The sequence below is a fragment of the Falco peregrinus genome, chromosome 8, assembly GCF_023634155.1.
Source record: "Falco peregrinus isolate bFalPer1 chromosome 8, bFalPer1.pri, whole genome shotgun sequence".
In the NCBI taxonomy this organism is placed as follows: domain Eukaryota; kingdom Metazoa; phylum Chordata; class Aves; order Falconiformes; family Falconidae; genus Falco; species Falco peregrinus.
Window position 1 is genome coordinate 17,823,524 of NC_073728.1, and position 19,099 is coordinate 17,842,622.

General features: G+C 38.8%; 1 protein-coding gene across 13 annotated transcripts in view; it reads left to right on the forward strand.

Annotated features, from left to right (window-relative positions):
• ZNF385B (zinc finger protein 385B) overlaps window positions 1-17,362 on the forward strand; it is a 168,241-nt gene extending 150,879 nt beyond the window's left edge. For all 13 annotated transcript variants that reach the window (XM_055812344.1, XM_055812343.1, XM_027786157.2 and 10 more), the window contains 4 exons: window positions 11,575-11,820; window positions 12,901-13,079; window positions 14,177-14,278; window positions 15,892-17,362. In XM_055812344.1, coding sequence (XP_055668319.1) covers window positions 11,575-11,820; window positions 12,901-13,079; window positions 14,177-14,278; window positions 15,892-16,110 — 746 coding nt within the window. In that variant the 3' untranslated portion in view covers window positions 16,111-17,362. The remainder of the gene's footprint in view (window positions 1-11,574; window positions 11,821-12,900; window positions 13,080-14,176; window positions 14,279-15,891) is intronic.
• Window positions 17,363-19,099: the final 1,737 nt, after the last annotated feature.

Here is a 19,099-nt window from a genome sequence, read left to right on the forward strand (position 1 = left end):
TTGTAAAAATTGCAAATGAGAGAAATAAAATACCCCCTTCTTTCACCTTAAGATGGTTATTATTTTGATGGCAAATGACAGTATTATTCGCCTAGAGAAAGAATTAATTCATGAACAAAGCCCTAGGTTTGTTTTTAGAAGACTAAGAAATTCAAATCAGTGGAAGTTCTCTTTCTTTATGCAGGACTGAAATTAGCCCTTTAAATCCATTAGAATGGAAAACTCCCCAAAAAGACAGCTGCTGGTTTTGTTGTTTGTTTTAACAAGCCTGGGAGGAATAGCTTTATCTGTACCTAATACTTTCACAAAGCTTATTAAAGAAATATATTGCTAAAGAAGTACAGCCATTCTTTTGAAGCCAGACATTTCATTTTCTCACATAATCAGAGCATAAATATCAGAATGCTGGTGATTACTCATACAATTAGTAGTTGCATTGTGTTTTGTCTGTGTCCAGTTGTGCCACAGTTAAAGGTTGCGCTGAGACTGTAAAATGTGAGTTAAATTTCCTTCTTTTCTCTCAGCTTTTGAGTGAATTTCATCTCCAACTCTAAAAGAGTGGCTCAGGCCCGTTGCTGTTGCTTCAGGATGCTTTGGTTCTGCCCCTAAATGAGCTACATGTTGTGTTTTACCTCTTTTCTGGAAAACATGTACTTACAATTGGGGAAAACAGTCTTGCTGGTGGGGGTTTTCTGTGTTTCTCAGCAACTATTTAAGTAAAGGAAATGACCTCTGAGAGTGCAGGCTGGTCTGGTGGAAGCTCCACAAAGTCAATAGTGTGGCTTTATTTGGGTTTTTTTTTTTGGTAAATGGTACTTCAACTCATATCTGTCTTCATTTTTGTAACAAATGCAAGCAGCATTTAGAACACAAGGAAAAATGCATGTTGCTAAGGGATGGCAGGCAATTGTGAGACTGAGAAGTTGATGAGTGGGATTTAATACAGACTTGTTCAGAGATCTTGAAGCAAACACAAAAGCAAAAATACGCATGGCTGGCACAACAGACAAATTTATATAGGTCTTTTGGAAAATCTTCCTTTATCATCATTCCAGCCTTATTTCTACAGCTGCTGCATTATTGACTTGGTATAAGAAATATGCTACATTTCCTGTAGCATAAAAATTCTGTATATGCACACTGGTTACATATTACTTCCTTATTACTTGTTTTCAATGAAAGTGAAAATATTTTGGTGTCTGTTAGACAAGGTATATTAGAAATACAATTTATTTGTCAAATCTTGAGGGCATGACTAAATACTCACAGTCTTCAGGCAAACTTGCCACAGCAGTCAGTGAGAATGCACAATTATAGATGTCATTTAACTGAAATGAAGATGAGTGTTTCATAGTTGACTTCAATGGCAGTTCTGCCTGGGCAAGTACCAAGTCAGTAGTTCAGAGACAGACCCCTGAGAATGTACTTGCATGCAGATTGTCAGTTCTTCTTGATTCATTTATTTAGACATCCATAAATTTTGTACTGAGTTCCAAAGCACTTCAGCAGCTGTGGGTAGAATTTTAAGATTTTATTATTTTTTTTTTGCACAAACGGCAAGTGAAATGTGTTCCTAGTAATATATTTCAGATTCATAAATGGAGGAGGCAATGTTATTTTTTATAGTTGAGAAGATGAACTAAGACATTTTTAAGGAGAAGTGAAGGATGTCTGGGCAGAATACAGTATGTTTGTTGTAATCTTTGAATGATATGTTTTTAAGCATTCCTACATTATTAAAATGTTAACAAGACAATGCAGTACTACAGAAAGTTTGCATTCCAGAACCTCTAAAATAAATGTGGCATAATCTGTAATAGGAATATAAATTATTCACAAAATAACAGATGTCTGGTGCCAGAAAAAGATAAGTTTAACCAGTAAAACATTTACTTTTACTCAGATGAGAGTCACATTTTGTAATAACAGATCTTATACCATATTTCAAATATTGCCCAAACTGTGTTATGATTTTCCAGCTCTTAAATTTTTCCATTCCAGCCAATGCAGACTGGCATAGCTCAGAGAAGATGAAAGGTTAAGGTGGATTTAAAGTAAATTTGCCTAGACACATAGCAACAGGACCCAGGAGGACTAAGCTGTTGGGTAGTCTCACTTTTATGGATATTCGTTAAATTAACATCCACCCTTGCTAGCTGCGTGTTATGTGTCCCCTGGTTAGATCCACCTTGTTTTCAACTGCTGGAAGCATAGTGCTAACTGATCTTGCTGAGTTTTAGGAACAAACGGCTAGTGAAAGTTTTCCCAACCTACTGTGACAAGGGTGTGATGTGTCACTGAGAAATTAGATGTTGGCAGTGTACACTATGAAATTGCTTTGTATTTGTGTTTGTAGACAAGCTGATTTTCTCCAGAACTAATGTACTGCATTCACCATATAGTTACCTGTTCACCCTTTTCAGTCTAAAAATTGTAAAAGGCCAGGGGTTGGGGGTAGGGGGGTGAGGGGGTGCAATTGCATTAATCTCTTTATAAATGAGGAAAGGAAAAGTCTGATGTAACCTGCGTTCTGTAAAAAAAGCGGAATTGAATACAAGCAGGTGAAATGGAGACACAACACAAGTTGCTTCAAGTGAGTGTTAGAAGTTAGTTTGCTCCAGACATAGTACGTTCACTCCTGCATTTTGGCTAACAGTGCAGAATCAACCTTTCTTGTTCCTCCTGCTTTTGCACAAATAAATTGCATTGCGTTGGAATATTAAACAAAAGATTTTTGAGATGTGAATGCCCTTTGTTGATACGTAACAACTTTTGCACAGCTACTTTGATATATGATTTCTAGGTATGCACCAGCATTTTTTTTCCCTTCACCTGGTGAGTGCACCTGGATTTTTCTTGATCTTAGTCAGTAAAACAGATCTAAAACACCAGCCAACCAGCCAAAAACAATTCCCCAAGAATCCCCAGCTGTGCAAGGAATTGACTAACAATCATAGGTGATATAGTGGGATCATCTCGGACACCTCAATAACTGGAGCAGCAGGCAATCTCTGTTCAGGAAGGTGTACCAATAGGTACAGAAATAGATTTTGCAGGGCAAGATTTTACAGTTGCAGAATGGTGTGTACTTCTGAATATTTTCTAATTCTCATCAGTCTGCTTTCATAAAAATTAAACCCATCCAAAAGTTCAAAACCAAACCTTTGTAATTACATCCTTCATCAGTTAGAAATATTTTTGTACTCGGAAAAAATGACAGGTTCCTTTGTAATAGAATTCCCTGGAGTCTTTGGTATGCCAAATCAGAAATAAAATATCTAAGAAATTAAGTATCAACATCACTGTTGTACCATAGCCAAACAAGCAATACTTTTGAAATGAAAAAGATACTTCAGCCCAGCCCGTTGAACGGTAGTGATGCAGTTAATCAAATAATCAGTCTAGCTACAGAGTTCACTCAATATTGCAGAGCAATCCAGACATTTCCTCATGTAGCTTCAGTATCTTGAGAAAATATGCTGTAGCTTATTTCAGTCCACATTTGTGTTTGAGATGAAAAGCTTTATATTTATAGCTTCCACTTGTTTCTCATCTTTGTATGGAAACAAAATTGCTTTTCTTTAGAATGTGTCAAACATATTTATTTCATGTAACAACCTTTCATTACATAAAACCTAGCCATTTCTCAGACAGGCCTGAAGTACAAGAGAAAAACATTTCACAAAAACTAAAAGTAATCAAAGGGTTAATAGACACACTCGGCTGTCTGATTTGCATGTAGGTTTGCAGTGGAATTTTTCTAGAACAGAGCCCTACGGGTTTCTCAGCCTCATTTCTCAGTAGACTGCACAACTGGTGAGAAAGTAGGTATTTTGTCTGACAGCCATTAGAGTCTCATTATTCAGCAAATGTGGAGATAAAACAAAAAGATTTTGAAATCCCTTATCAAAGTTAGCTAACTGTTTTAATGAGTGTCAAAAAATAATCTAATGCTCTTTGTTCATTTTTTTTGAGTGATGCTGTGATACAGGACAGAGCTTAAAAATGCTGTAAAGGTTGTGACCGCTAGTGACTTAATTGCTTTCCTGCTATTGCCTTTATGGCATATATTACTCATAATGTTCATCTTTTTCTTCATAAAAAGGATAATTAATTGTGTAAGTGCCTGCTTTATTCCTTTGTAGCAGTACGAGCCAGCAGAATATAAGACTTTTCTGTGAAAAACAATGTTTTGAAACTTGTTTTTCTTACTGGTACGATTATCTATCTCTCTGTTCATTAGCTTTTCTGCCAATATATTGAAGGAAGCCCTTCTTGTCCTTCTTTTAATTCAGTCATTGATGTTCTTCTCCCTCCATATCTTATTTCAGGGCAAAGAGATGTACAGCGACTATTGTTTCCAGTATGATGACTTGGAAGTCCTCTCTCTCTGCCCCAGACCTATGTCCCAGGGTAGAAGATCCTAGGGTTCATTTAGGCAGTCCTTCAAGTGTAGTGTGGCTAAATAAGATTTCCCCACCTTGATCTTATTTTGTTATGGTTTCTTAATGTATCCCTTAATTACTTTCAGCCAGGCTTGTAACCTTGTTGACTGTGATCTCTCTGCTTTCATGTTTTTATTTTAAATGCTGCAAATTTTGTTACAATATGTCTGTGGTACAGCTGAACCTACTGATTTTTTCTCTCTCCAAATTCTTCACGTGCTTCACTTTCAAAGCTCTCCATACTTTTGTATGTCTTCTGTAACATACTTTCAAGATGCTGACTTGCACCTACCACCCATCAGCCACTGAAATCTTGAAAAGCTTCCTGCTTTTCCTGGTCCTACTTGTGAAAAGCTCCCTGCATACAGCTGCCAAAGTTACTCCTGTTACTCTCACCTCTGAAAATTTCTCTTTCTCTGTGATGGATTGAAAAACAGAAAAAAGCATATGAAAAGTTTGGCTGCCGCACTGGTGCCTTTGTTGGTGACTAGACCACCTTATTGTTCTGTGTGCAGAAAGCTTAGAACAGCAAGGTCAAATGATAGATAGTAGTAGTATCAATGAACTAGCCTCTCTTCAGCATTGTCAACAGGCATGTGTTATGAAGAAGTGTAGGAAGAAAAAATGTAGTGGGAAGTAAGTGTCACTTTTTAGTTTTATGTCAGATGTGCCAAGCGTCTAGCATGTCAGATTTTAACTGAGAATTTTATTTTTCAATAAACGCATTTTAACTTTGTGTTTATTGATGACAGTTTACCTACAGGGATAAGCTTTTCAGCAAAATTGTTTGGATTGTGTACCACTGTAATTAATGCAACTGATTTTACCTTTGCTACACAGTTGATCAGAGAAAGAGCATTTATATAATGGTCAGACAACTTCATTTCCTCTCCCCATTCTGTAATCACTGTATGTCTCAAAGGTTGTTTAATGCAGCCCAGTATTCACAGGCATAATTGGAGCTGTTGAAATTATAGGGAGAATGTGAAAATCTGTTTCACTCTGTGCAGCTGTACTGGTTTGGGAGACATGCTTGCTTTACCTTGAAGTCTCAATTACTCTCCAAAATCAACACTTCAAATTAATACCAGCTACCTGTAACACAACTTATGTGAACTCCAGGCTATCATAAGACAATCTTTGCATCACATTTTCTAGTAACCCATAAATAGAACATAAACCCATCCTTTCAGAAATCACTTTTGGTTTTAGTTACCATAGGAAGTGGCATAGTCAGAAATTAATGGAAAGTGTTCGGGGTCGTCAAGCTGTCTATGTTTTCAAAAGTCATTCTTTCAGTAGTGATGTGGCATTGTAACAAAGCGCCATAAACAAGGCTGATTGCACCAAAGGATTTGCACCTAAGCATGCCTCAGTTCTGCTTACCGGTTGCATAGGCTTGATAACCATGCAGTGGTCAAGTTATATAGTAAATTATTTTGTTGCTGTGTTTCTTCTCATGTAGCTGTTTTAGGTTGGAAGTTGCATGGCTCTTTCTGTCAGGTTTTTCAAGAAGAAAAGGAACACAAGTATTTACTATTTTCTTACTTTTACGAAGGAGAAGAATAAATATCTAGACTGCCAAAAATAGTTTTTCCATTATGCTCTTTTCTAACCTGGCAATATGTTCTGTTGTGCAAGCAGGTGGAAGAATTATAACAACAAATCTCTATTTCTAGGATGGGAAATGGGCAAATCTCTCAAAAGAGCCTCTGTGTGGGGCTGTCTAGAGCAGTGGTGGCCACTTTGCAATGTCTGTGCTGCCCTTATGTTGTACTTACTTTGTGTATGGCTGCTGTCCAGTGCCTGCAGCTGGGGGATGCAGTGAAGGACCTGGCGCAAGGAAAGGTGCAAAGGTGAAGCCTGGCAGTGGGTGATTATAAGTATGGTGTGGTCTCTTCCTGGCAAGGAGCTGCCTCCATCACAGCCAGCACCACTCTGGGAAGCTGTTCTCTGTCCTGGGATTCTTGTCTGTCCGTCTGCTTGGCCTTTGGCACAAGGCGTGGGTAATAGTCTCAGCTTCTGGCAGAGAAGAGAGGTAGGCAGGTGTAAAGCTATACTTTTTATCACATGCACGCACACAAACAAAATACATATGTTCAGTAATTGAAATATTATTTCTTCTGTTAGTCACAGTAAGAGCAGGCTTATTTATTTATTACATACAGGCAGAATATTTATGTGATGGTTTTGTAAGGATTATTAGGATTATAGCCAAACTCCATCTAAAAGCTTTTAGCATACGTGTTGGAAAGGGCTCCTGCAAGTGTGTCACATGTATCATCTTTACCTTGGATAATCTTTTGGTTACAATTGCTATTTGAACAAGCTGTTGCGAAACAGAAGTTTATTGTAGTTATGTTTTATGTATCTTCAGTGATAAAAAATGTGCAGATAGGCATGTTGTGGGATCTAAGCAGCATTGAGTATTATTGCTACAGAAAACCTTTATCATTTGAATTTCTAGATCTATACAGGAGGTTTAGAATTCTTCTTGTTTTTATTTTTACCAAGAATCTCAATTCTGAATGATGGATCTGAATTTTAAGTTAGATATCTATTGAAAATAGCATGTATATTTTTGTCATGAAGTCCAAATTAGAACTTCTGCCTAACATGCACCAAAATCATCACTCTCACTCAAGAAGAAAAAAAATTATTTCCTAGCTGTAGAAAGCAATACCTGTAGGCACATTTTAGCATGGTAAGAAGAGATAATTTCAAAATATAAATTTATAATGTGCAAATGTATATAGGTTATTAAATTGTAAAGACTTTACACAATTCACAGAGTAAACTAAGTGAACTCTTTTAAAGGTACCTCATAAACCAAACTGCTTAATGGAATGGTTAGGGGGATTAAAAAAAAATACTTTTTCTGCTTTCGGCATGGACTGCAGCGATCACTGGAGCTGTGAGCCAGCGCGGAGCATTCTAAGTTCTTCGCCAGGAAAGAAAATTACTGAAGAAATGCAGGTTGAGTGTCAGAGGGAAGAAGTTTTATTGTAACATTTTTGCCCCTTTTTAGAGTTAGGGCAAACCCCATTCACTTAGTTGGACTAGGACAGCATTAACAGGTGAATCCTATGTAACAACTATAGCAAGAGTTGCATGACCTGCAAAAGTGAGTAAATCATTTCAGCTGTCTTGCATTGGAAGCTAGAACCTGTTAGATTTGAACCTGTCAGATGTTATCCTGTGCTGTGTCCTGACTTTGGTACGTACAGCTGAAATGAGGCAGTACTAATTAGATAAGTAAGTTTTGAATTTTAACATGGTGCTGACACAAACATAAGGCAAACAACCAGAAATATGTGAAAACAACTTCAAAGCAGAATTGAAACAATGTAAGTAGGCGACAAGAGCATTGATATTACTGAGCCCCAAGCAGTACTTAATTAGCTTGCTTTATTTTTTCCTTGGGCTCTATTTCAAAATAAATTCAGGCTTCAGTAAGAACTTGAAATGAACCATTGATTTACTTCTCTGGAGTCTTAATTTACTTAAAAGGGAGACTTAATTTAAAGACGGGAATTTAACGCACATGAAATATGGCCTTTCCATGAGCAAAAAGAACACAGTTGGACACAGTGCAATGGTATGGGTTAGATTTGAAATGAACCTCTTGCACGTGAGTTAAGATGTGAGCATTTCAGCCTGACCCAGACTCAGATTGAACCACATCTACAGTTTTCTGGGAGAGGTTGATACCACTGTGGTCTCATGCTTCCAGCTGTGCTCTGCCGAGCTGTGCAGCAGAAGCTGGTGCATCCCTGGTCCTGGGCAGAACGGACTCACGCACTTGTTTGGCCTCTATCTGGCTCCATGGGGCCTGGCCCAGGTGGAAATCAGAGCAAATTTGAGCCTATTCTCAATAATACTTGCCTTCAAAAACAGCAAAAGGTCTATAATCCTACAGCTGCATCTAACCATCCACATGTATTTTATATGGTGATTACCGTTTGGAAGTATGTATATGCATGCAGGCATTAACAGTTACATTTCTGCATGGAGATATTATATGTTAGCTCTGTGCTATAAGTACAAATAAAAGAGTAATCTTCTTCGTGCTTTGTATATACATGTGATTTGCATTTCCTGTGCTTTGCACAGTTGAATACTTGGCATTTCTGTCTCAAACGTAAAACTGTAAGTAATGGTGTTTTGAATTCCGTGGATTGAAAACAGTAAGCTGTTATCAAAAGCCCATTTGGAGAAATGCAATTTTCTGATTTTAGGAGCCAGGAAAACCCAATTCTGGCCCCACTGCAGTGACAAATATGCATTTAGCTCGGTGTACTTTCTGTGGGAGTTAAACTGTATAATAACCTTACAATTATGATCTTTGAAGATGTTCTGCATTAAACATTTAGAATGGTGGAAGGAAACATTAATTCATAGAGGGGCGTATGTCTCTCTTTATACATCCCCATCGATGAAGAGCTTATTTGTGTCAGGAAGCTTTCCAAATGATGGAATTATTATGTGAACTGAGGTTCTTTCCAAAAGCTGCAATACTGGCAGAATTGAACCCAGCTGGATGCTGGTAACTTCCCTCTAGTTTTCTAGAAGTTTTCTTGTTAGCTTTTTACGCCTTATATACTCTAGAATTGCTTTGTATAATGAATAACGAAAACACTGTAAATCTAGGGAGTATTTTAAAAATTGACATAATACATCAGCTGGTGGGCAGCTAAGTGAGGAGATTTGGGAAATGAAATCTGTCATTTTACAATCATCTGCTAAATTCAGCGATGGCAATCCATCACTCTGTGATGGTAGTTGGTGGCCTGTTTAAAGATCTTACTCTTGCTCAGGACCTCGCTCCACAGACACTTGATGGCAAAACAAAGGAATAAAAATGTGCTCCTTCTTGCTGCAGGCAGTTTGAACAGTGAGGTCAGGGGCTGCAAGCAGGAGCGTGAATGATTCACTTGCTGCACGAGGTGGTCTCTCAGGCCAGGGGTCCGCCTCGGTGCACATCGGTTGACATTCCTGCTGACCCACTCCTGCTGTCTTGCTCACAGGAGATTATTTCTGTCACCAGGAAGTGTTTTCAAAAGCACCAAATCTTTATGCTTACGATTAAAAAGAATACATAGGGGACAACACAAAAAACCCCAGTCAGCCGGGGGAGTAGTCTCTATATCTTAACATACAGCTTGCAGTTCTGCAGGTGTGGTATTCTTTTAAGGCCTGAAATGCAAAATACTGAGGAACCTTCCTTTATTGCACGCGGGTTCACCTGTATCCTGGTGTTATGCCTGTTGCAGTCTGGCGTAATATTGCATAGAATAACAACAAAAAGTCTATTTTCCTGTAATGTGAACTCACAAATGGCAGCAGTTCAGCATGTTTCCTTTGTAGAAGTTAGCACTTCTGAGAACTTTCCGTATTGAAAACTCTTTAATTTAGAATGTTAGCAAATGCTATTTATTAAAAACCTGTATTTTATGAAGACTCAGAATCATATAATGTGTTCTAGATTTTTGCAGATGTGACTTACTTCTATAGAGACATTAACATTGAGTCATATATGAACTATGATTTAATATCACTTTCTTTTGTCATACTTTATCAATCAAAATACGTTCACAATCTGGTTTTATCATTAATTTGGTCCTAATAGTAGTCTTAGTTCTTGATCATTTTCAGTGTTTACTTTGAAATTACACTGTATGAATGGTATTATTTTTATCACTATTTTTTGAAAAATCATCATTCTTTTATTACATTTTCTTTCTCCTGGTTTTTAACTCTCTAAAATTGATGTACTGCAATGCACTTCTGGGAAATATGCCAACAACTGTGGGCTTTAGTTTCAGGATGCCTGTTCATAGTTCATACGCACTCTCAAGCGTTTGTTGGAGGGGGTACAATCCCGTTTTCAGAATTCTTTGTAGCCCAGCATTGGCCTGATACACAGAGTGATGTTAAGACAGGGTTGGGTGGCTCTAAACATAAAGTGAAAGGGCCCATATTTAAAAATAACCAAATGCTCAAAATAGAACCTAGTTTTCCCAATCAGCTCAACACTACTCAAAACTATGCCATAGGTTTCAAATGGGATATAAGTAGTTTTTAAGAGGTTGCTGTTATATAGATGTTGTACTTGCTTAGATGATAAAATCTGATGCCTGTTCCGTGTGATGACAGGTCACTTACACAATCATTTCTTATGTCTATTTTGTCAGGGTTGCTCATACCAGCACCACTGTACTGTCCCCCTCCCATCCCATGTTTGTTAGATGAGCTTGTTTTACTGCTGGCAACCGGTATGGCTTGTGGTCACAAGGCCTGCAGCTGAACAGCTTAAAATGCAGTGAGCAGCAGGCAGCATGTGGGCGAGGAGCGTTTGAATACTGGCTCTGGCACGAAGTTCCTCTTCAGGTGCAGTTGGGACATTTAATCTCTCACCTTGCCATCGCCATCTGTAAAATGAAGTAATACCTGCCTACTGATCTCATAGGAGCACAGATGATTGACTCATGCTTGTGAAGTGATACAGGAATGCACTGAATGCAAATTGGAGCCATCTGATCTCCAGATATATGGGGAATTGCTCATGGAAAAACCTAAAAATATTAACAGCTGTGTTCATGTGTGTAGCGGAGTACCATAAGCAACTCCTGCAACTGAAATGAGGGATATCATATGTCAAGATGGTGCTGGAGCCTTTCAGCGTCCTCCCAGTGACTTTGAGAAACTCAAGCCATTCCAAAGGCAAATACATTGCTTTTTTGTAATCCACAGTACAAAGCCTTGCATGTTTCTGAGTGCTCTCCAGTCCTTAACCCTGGCTGCCTTTGGGGCTTTCTTGGGCTCCTTTCAACTGGCCAAACCTTCAGCACGACAGCAACAACAGCTGGCATGAATTTGTTGAAGGCATCGGTATTCACTGGTAACCTTAAAAACAGGAAAATCATCCCTTTTGTCAACTTACACACATTTCACGGTAGGATTTTAACAAGATTTCAAGGCTGCTGCTGTCCTGTATAAAATGAGATGAATCAGGCCCCTGTCGTGTTAGGTTCACTAAAACCACAGGACTATTACTGTATGATTATTTTTTTTATTTATTTTTTTTTGTGTACAGCATATTATGACATAAGTATTTTGCTTCTTTTAGAAGATAAAGGGAAAGCAAAACCTAATAATGCAAGTCAGCAGTCCAGTACAGAAGTGGGTCCTTTTCTTCCCAAACCTGGGGTGGCAACAGTGGCACCTGTAACACCTGCCTCATCCTCCAAGAGCACGAATGGAGCTCCTAACACAGCGTCTGAGTCAGAAGAGGAAAAAGCCAAAAAACTACTTTACTGTTCATTATGCAAAGTGGCTGTGAATTCCCTGTCACAACTAGAAGCCCACAATACAGGTGAGTATGCCTACAGTGCAAGTCAGTTGTGTCTGTTATCATGTTTAAAATTCAGTGTAACAAGCTGGTTTTCTGACACTGTGGTAGCCACACTTCACTGAAGGGTCTTTTAGTCAAAATTTACGATGGCAAGTTACAAAAAAAAATTCTGTTAATGACAATTTCACTTGTGGTGTTTGATATTTTCTTAAAGTGCTCTCTAAATTTTTTTGAACTGTCCTTCATGTACTCTATAATCTTCTAGTTGACAAAATCCCTACAGTTCATGTTACCTAATCAGATTCCATCATACCTCCATAGTGATGATCATAGTGTGATCATAGTGGTTTCTGTAATGCTAAGGTTTCTAAAATGTCAGTTCTGTCGCTCTTTCATGTTTCATCTCGCTGTCTCTAGTATCTGGGGTTTTGCTGGTACAGCTTATAACATTTTCTTGTTATTTGATGTTTTTGCTAATTTTAGGGTAGGCTGCTTAGATTCCTGGATGTCCTAGAATCTTATGATTATTGCAGATTAGATATGCTCCCTTTAAAAGGCCACAAGCAGCAATCCCTAATATGCTCTGGCTGCTCTGTGATGTGCTGGTGATGTAAAGCTTGCTAACAAACCACTGAAGCTGGTTTTACATTCTTGAAATGGCCAAATCAGCCATTTCTTCCAAATCAGAGGGTACTTATTGAAGTATTATTGTTCCTAGGCAGGTTTTGAGTGATTGCTGTAGTTCCTTTCCCACTTTTGACTAATGCCCTTTTTCATGATTCCCCAGCTATATAGATTTTACAGAACAATAAGCAACAAACGCCTTGGCCATACAGCCATGCACTAAGCCCAAACAGAGAGGCAGTGATCCCGTGTGCCTGTTGTTCCCTTTTTGTATAAAACCTTCTCCCATTGTCTGATTTCCCTTTAGACTGAGGAAGCGAGAACTACACTGACCAAAACCAGTCATTGTTAATCCTGATCTGTGGTGACTTTAACCATTCTGTCTTGAAGATAAATGTGTTACAAAAAGGCCCAAGGCTAATGGACATGGTTGCATGTTGCCGATCACTAACTCACCTGTGTTGTCTTGCTCGTTAGGCTCCAAGCACAAGACCATGGTTGAGGCTCGGAATGGTGCTGGTCCCATCAAGTCTTACCCTAGACCTGGATCCCGGCTGAAGGTGCAGAACAGCAGTAAAGGCTCAGGACTGCAGAACAAGACATTTCATTGTGAAATCTGTGATGTTCATGTTAATTCAGAAATTCAGCTTAAACAGGTAGCTTGCATGTATCTGGGGCTGCTTTGTTGGTTTTAGTTACATTGCAGTATTGTAGGTGGGGTGTAGGTCTCTGTGAAGATGTTTTGGCAAAACATGAACTCATTATTTCTTTTCTGTCATCCCACAACTATTTCTAAATAATTTACCATAGGTCAAGTTCACCTAATTGTTTCAGCTGTGGAAAAAAGTGGGCTTGGGAGTCATAAAGCAGAGGTGGACAAGGTGTCAGTACCAATGAATCCCATAGCACATCCAGTTAAAAAGTTTGCTGTGGCTCAGGAGAGAGATTGGAACTTTGGTCTCCCAAATGGAAGAAACTCTGGGTTGAGGTTCCCCGAATTCCTCTCTTGGTGCTGTTTCAGTCTGCCGCGATACTTTTTAATACTATGTGAAAAGGAGAATGTGACATGAACCCACCAGTTTAGGACAATCAGCAGGAGGGTAATGCTGTAGCCATGTCTGAATTGCGTAGGGCAACATTATCATTAGCAGCGTGTCTGTATGAACATGCAGCTCTGCTCTGTCTGAACCAATTAGCCCTGGGTTCACAGCTGTACCAATACAAATGCTTTGGTTTTGATGCCCAAATGGGAATCTCTAACTGGATGGTACTGTGCTGTATGGATGTGTCCTCTCATTCCCTGTCATTTCAGTTATCTCTAAGATAGTATTAAATTGCATGGTGTAGACATATCCCTGGGTACTGCTTCTTCCGTCAGCTAATTTTGAATTATTTATACAACTAAGCAGCATCAGCAAGACTGAAATTTACCTCCTACTTCTGAATATCCCTATGACCTAGTGATTACAGCTCTGCCTGGTTCAAAGCTCCTCAAGCAGAAAAAGGAAATACTAACCAAAATATCAATAATTTGCAGAGTCTGTCTCGGATCACAGAATTCGCTCCATTTGATTAGTTTCTGATTCTCTATTTGATGTGCTCCAAATTTTTATGTTTAATTTAGCAATCTCTCTGAAGAACCTACTTTATCTTACAAACAGGGGCTTAGGCATATCCTGATGATAAATCAATTTCAAACTCAAAATGGAGAAATGTTTAAACAGCTAATTAAATGTGAGGATATTTATTTCAGCATATTTCCAGCCGAAGGCATAAGGACAGAGTCGCAGGAAAGCCTATGAAACCTAAATATAGTCCTTACAACAAACTGCAGCGCAGCCCAAGTATTTTAGCAGTAAGTATTTTTATTTCTCGTGACTGTCTTTGTGAATTTGTGACCTTGGGGACTCCTACCACAGAGACAGGAACATGACAGACCTGACGCTTTCGCAGCGTGTCTGCCCCTGCGGGCTGAGTCTGCATGGGGATCAGGTTTGAAGATAGTTATGTATTCTGTCTGCCCAGTCAAAGGCATGCAGACAGCACTGCCTTATTTACTGCTAGGAAGAAGGGAGTAATTGGTGGAATGGGGAGTGAACTGTGTGCCCCATGGAGAGGTATTGGCTCTGCTGGGCTGGTGCACTTCTTGAAGCCTGCAAACGTATATACTCTGCCTTTCTGGGGACCTGAGATAACTCTCAGTTATGGTGGGTGCAATCAGGGAAAAGGATATAAGATGTCAAGATATCAAAATACTAATGCTCGTTGTCTGCATACAGCAAAACAGAGTGCTATGTGGATGTATTATGTTGGCACAAGAGTTACCAGGTGTTCGGGAGAATTGATTGCCTGTCTGCATGCTGGGGCTGTGTCTGTCACTGGCCATCAAAACACCTCTCCTGCCTTTGTGCCCCAAGCCATTCCCCTTCCACACCCACCTGCATTTTCAGGAATTCCCCAAGCTGGTTCTGCCAGTCAGCTGCAGCCAGAGTTCAGGCTGGCTCTAGCACAGCACAGATTGTATGTTTATTTGCTCATGACTCAGCCTGTATTTTATTCATTAGGGAAAAGTGCATGCCATCTATGGCACAAAAACAATTTACAGGTTGGAAAGAGAGAGATGCCAATGTGTGTGCACACAAGGAAGTATGTGAAGAGCCTTTAAAAGCTGAAATATTAATATGTATTTGTAATTGTACAGAGGCAAATGAAAATGCTGCAGGCTTTGTCTGAGCGTCCCCATTAGATAGGTTGGTTCTGCGCACACTAATCTTCTTTGCTTGTGTAATACATCATTTGATCATCTATTACATAAGGAGAGACTTCCAGTAACAAAGGATATGAGTATCTTTGCCCCCACAAACGTGATTGTGATGCAAACCATTTTCAGTGAGATGGTAGTGTATATATTTCTGGTTAGCTTTTTCGCCACAAATACCAGCAGTGATTGTACATCATAAACTGAATAATAATTCTTTCAGAAATAATTCTTTATGATATTGATCTTAAAAAATATTTCTGTTTTTAAAAGACCAGCTCTGCATTGACAGGTAAAAAGTTGACTGGACTAATACTAGTTTCCCATCTTGACCGGTATACTTTTCTACAGTTCGTTTTTGCAAGCGGAAAATTTGACTCTTGCCACTGAAGTCTTAATCATGTTTTTTTTAATATGGCTTGCACAGTTATGATTTACACAAAGTTGTTCACTTGCAAATCATGCTTCCTTCCAAACATCAGTATGGCTGCCCCCACATTCATAAGATTTATGTATCTTTAAATGTATGATTTGGTTGCTTTAATTACCTTGGGAATAAGAAGGCAATATGGGTAAAACTCCTAAGCAGCTGACATGAGGCTTCTGTGAGGAACCACAGTGTGCCCTTTGTCAGGGTTCATTTTTTCCCTCATGTGAAAATGGGCGTGGGGAGAACTGTATTTACACTGTTTTTTTGTGTTTTATTCCAGGCAAAACTTGCATTCCAGAAGGACATGATTAAGCCACTGGCACCTGCTTTCCTTTCATCTCCTCTTGCTGCAGCTGCAGCTGTATCATCAGCTCTGTCGCTCCCTCCTCGGCCCTCTGCCTCCTTGTTCCAGGCCCCTGCAATACCACCAGCTCTCCTCAGACCAGGCCATGGTCCCATCCGGGCAACGCCTGCTTCCATACTTTTTGCACCATACTGATTGATTGATGTAAGAAAGAGATAACTATGGCCAGTAAAAAGGGTAAAAGAAAAGAAGGAAAGGGGTCAAGATTTTGAAATATCTTTCTTTTTTGAAATGCCATCACATCTCAACCAACCACCATAAACAACACCACCATAAAATTCATCATTGACGGTACTGCATTTTGGAGTCTAGACAACTCTCTCTCTCTCAGTCCTTTTTTTTTAATCCAGATAGAGTTATTTACTAAAAACTTAATGGCTCATAAAATTTATAGCATTAAATATTCATGCTTTTTTTTTTTTTTTTTTTTTTTTTTTTTTCTATGTATATGATGCACCTTGGCATCAAGGAACATAAAATATTTTCCTGACAGACTTGAAAACCAGGGTCTTCCTTGCTCACACTTATGTAAATACTTCTCTGAAAACCAGTGGGGGTATAATCTAATGTGGAAAAAAAAGTAGATGAACCAAATGCTTGATTGTGGATAACATCTCAAAAATTAATTGCGTCCTTTTTTTTACTTATTTTTTCAGTGTGCTCTTGTTGACAGGGATTGTGTACTGTCCTAGGCCCAGTCCTGGTGTATCTTGTGTAGTACTAAAAATGTATCATATGTCTGATTTTAATATTTTTAGTTTCTGTGCAAATGTTTGAAAGCAATGCAGCGCTGAAGCTTTTAATTATTTCTTTTGTGTCACACTTTATTTAGAGAAACTAAAAATAGAAAGCCATATAACATATAGTTAAGATTACTACTTGTTTGCTACTTTCATTTAACTTATTTTTGTTGTTTCCTCACTGGTGTTGCTAAGCAATGTTTAAAGAGAAAAAAAGCTTTTCAATTGCACATTACAACAGCTCACATGCATTGTTCAAGAAGACAATGGATCCATGCATTTGTACGTAAATATCCTTTTTTCTTCATTTCTAACTAGTTTTCTTTGTAACGATGCTGCATAACGTTGTGGCTCCCTAATGCAATAATGTACAGAACATGAAATATTTATAAATGACCGTATTCTCTGTTTACTGAATATACTGCATTAATGCCCCACCTATCTTCTTACCTCCCCAACCCTTTTATAAAGGTGAATCAATATACAGTACTCAGACTGAAGTCATTATGCGATAATGGGGACAACAGGTGGAAGAAAGGGAAAAAAATAGAATTAACTTTTAGAGCATCTTTATCTGCAATCCATAATAGTAAAATGTCTGTGTATTTTTTTAAATGTACCTTTTCAATAAAATAATAAGAAAAATATACATACTTCTTGTGTTTATTAATTGGTACAAGAAAAAAAAAAGCCTCAAACAAATAAATTTAGCTAAAGGAGTCCTCAGGAGCAGACAAAGCATTAGAGTTGCAATAAAGTATAATTACAGAACCTGTGTTTACTTCCCTTGTGTTTTAATGTCTTTTCCTTGCTACATCCTGCTACAGCCTTTACTGGGGCTTTTTTGCAGTAAGACTGTAAACATTCACTACAGGAGAGGTTCAGAGGAAGAAGCAATAGAGCCAAGTGGGTAATGTTTTATTATTGCACCACTAAAATGCCACAATATGGTTATGCCATCTCTGATGGAGATTTAAGGATTAACTTTAAAATGAGCCTGGGCATACCTGAGGCTGGAAGCAAGTCACTTTAGAGCCAGGACTTGCTCTGAGGCATGGGCAAAGCAGGCAGCTGCCTGATGCAGCAGGCTTTTGAAGGCAGGTGTTTGGGGAAGCTTTGAAAAGACCTCTTTCACTGCTGAAAAGCTTGATCTGGAAAAATCTTTTCTTTGTTAATATGAAGTGAAAAGTGAAGCATACAAAAGTAAAAAGACTGAACTGTAAGGCTGTTATGGCCCTGTTGGCTTTGTATTAACCCTTACAAGGGCCAAGGAATAAAAACTATAATAGAGAATTTTACAGACCAACATACACCTCATACTTGCAACATATTAGAGACCATTTTCTGCAAGTGTAATTCTGCCCAATTTCCACTATTCAGTGGAGCAGTCGACTGTGTTGTGAGAGGATGGTTTGCTGGAGAATCGCCTGCAAAGGAGTAGGTGCAGGAGTCTTGGCTTTTAGCATCCTCTGGGGAAGCAGGTACAGTTGTATTAATCTTGTGGACTGTGAGAATTACAAGACAGTATGGGTACAGTCTTCCATGTGCATCTGACGTGGTAACTCATGCTTGTCAGTCAGATTTAAGTGCTCAGCTGCTTCCAGAGCAGTTACCTGCATGAGGAGCCTGTTTCTGTCCAACATGAGGTAAGTTTACAGAACTGTGAATTTTAGTTGGTTCTTCAGGAAATGACTTGTCTTTGTATTAAAACATTATTTTACCGGCTTTTTATAGCCCACTGTTGGTGATTAGAAATTTAAAGCAATTACAAATTTTTGCAATTGGAAAGGGTCCCATGTAAAACAGAGGAACCCTGCATGAAGGAGGGGACCGGCCAGGGGCGTGTAGGTTTCTTGGACAACTGATTATTCCAAAGAGCATCTTACCCTGGAGAAATATTTAGGTCACTAAGAGTGAAAGAACGTGTCATGTTATTCAGCACTAAGAAGAATTGCTCCTTGTGTTTCACAAGCTAAGTTAAAAGACTATGATTGTAAGCCAAGGAAGGCTCATGTTCAGATTCATACTCAACACCCTTTGTACTCGTTGCTGTGTTAACTTGTATTTTGTGTACTGTAACTGCACTTGCCACCGAAGTTTTGTCCATGTCGTGCAGGACTGAGCATTTGAGATGATAATCCCATGATAAATGGCAAACCCTCTTAATACGCCTGCTGGGATCCTGCGTTTTAGGTCTATAACAAGCTCTACATGAGAAGGGAAATTTGTATCATACTTGCACAAAGGCTATGAGCTGCTTTTTTTTATATGTTGGGATTTTTTCTTTTGAGGTGTAATACCATTAGTCTGCTGGCTCTGAAATTCGTGGGGTTTTTATAACAAAGAACTAGTACTGAAACTTTGCAGTGCGGTTACAATTTTGA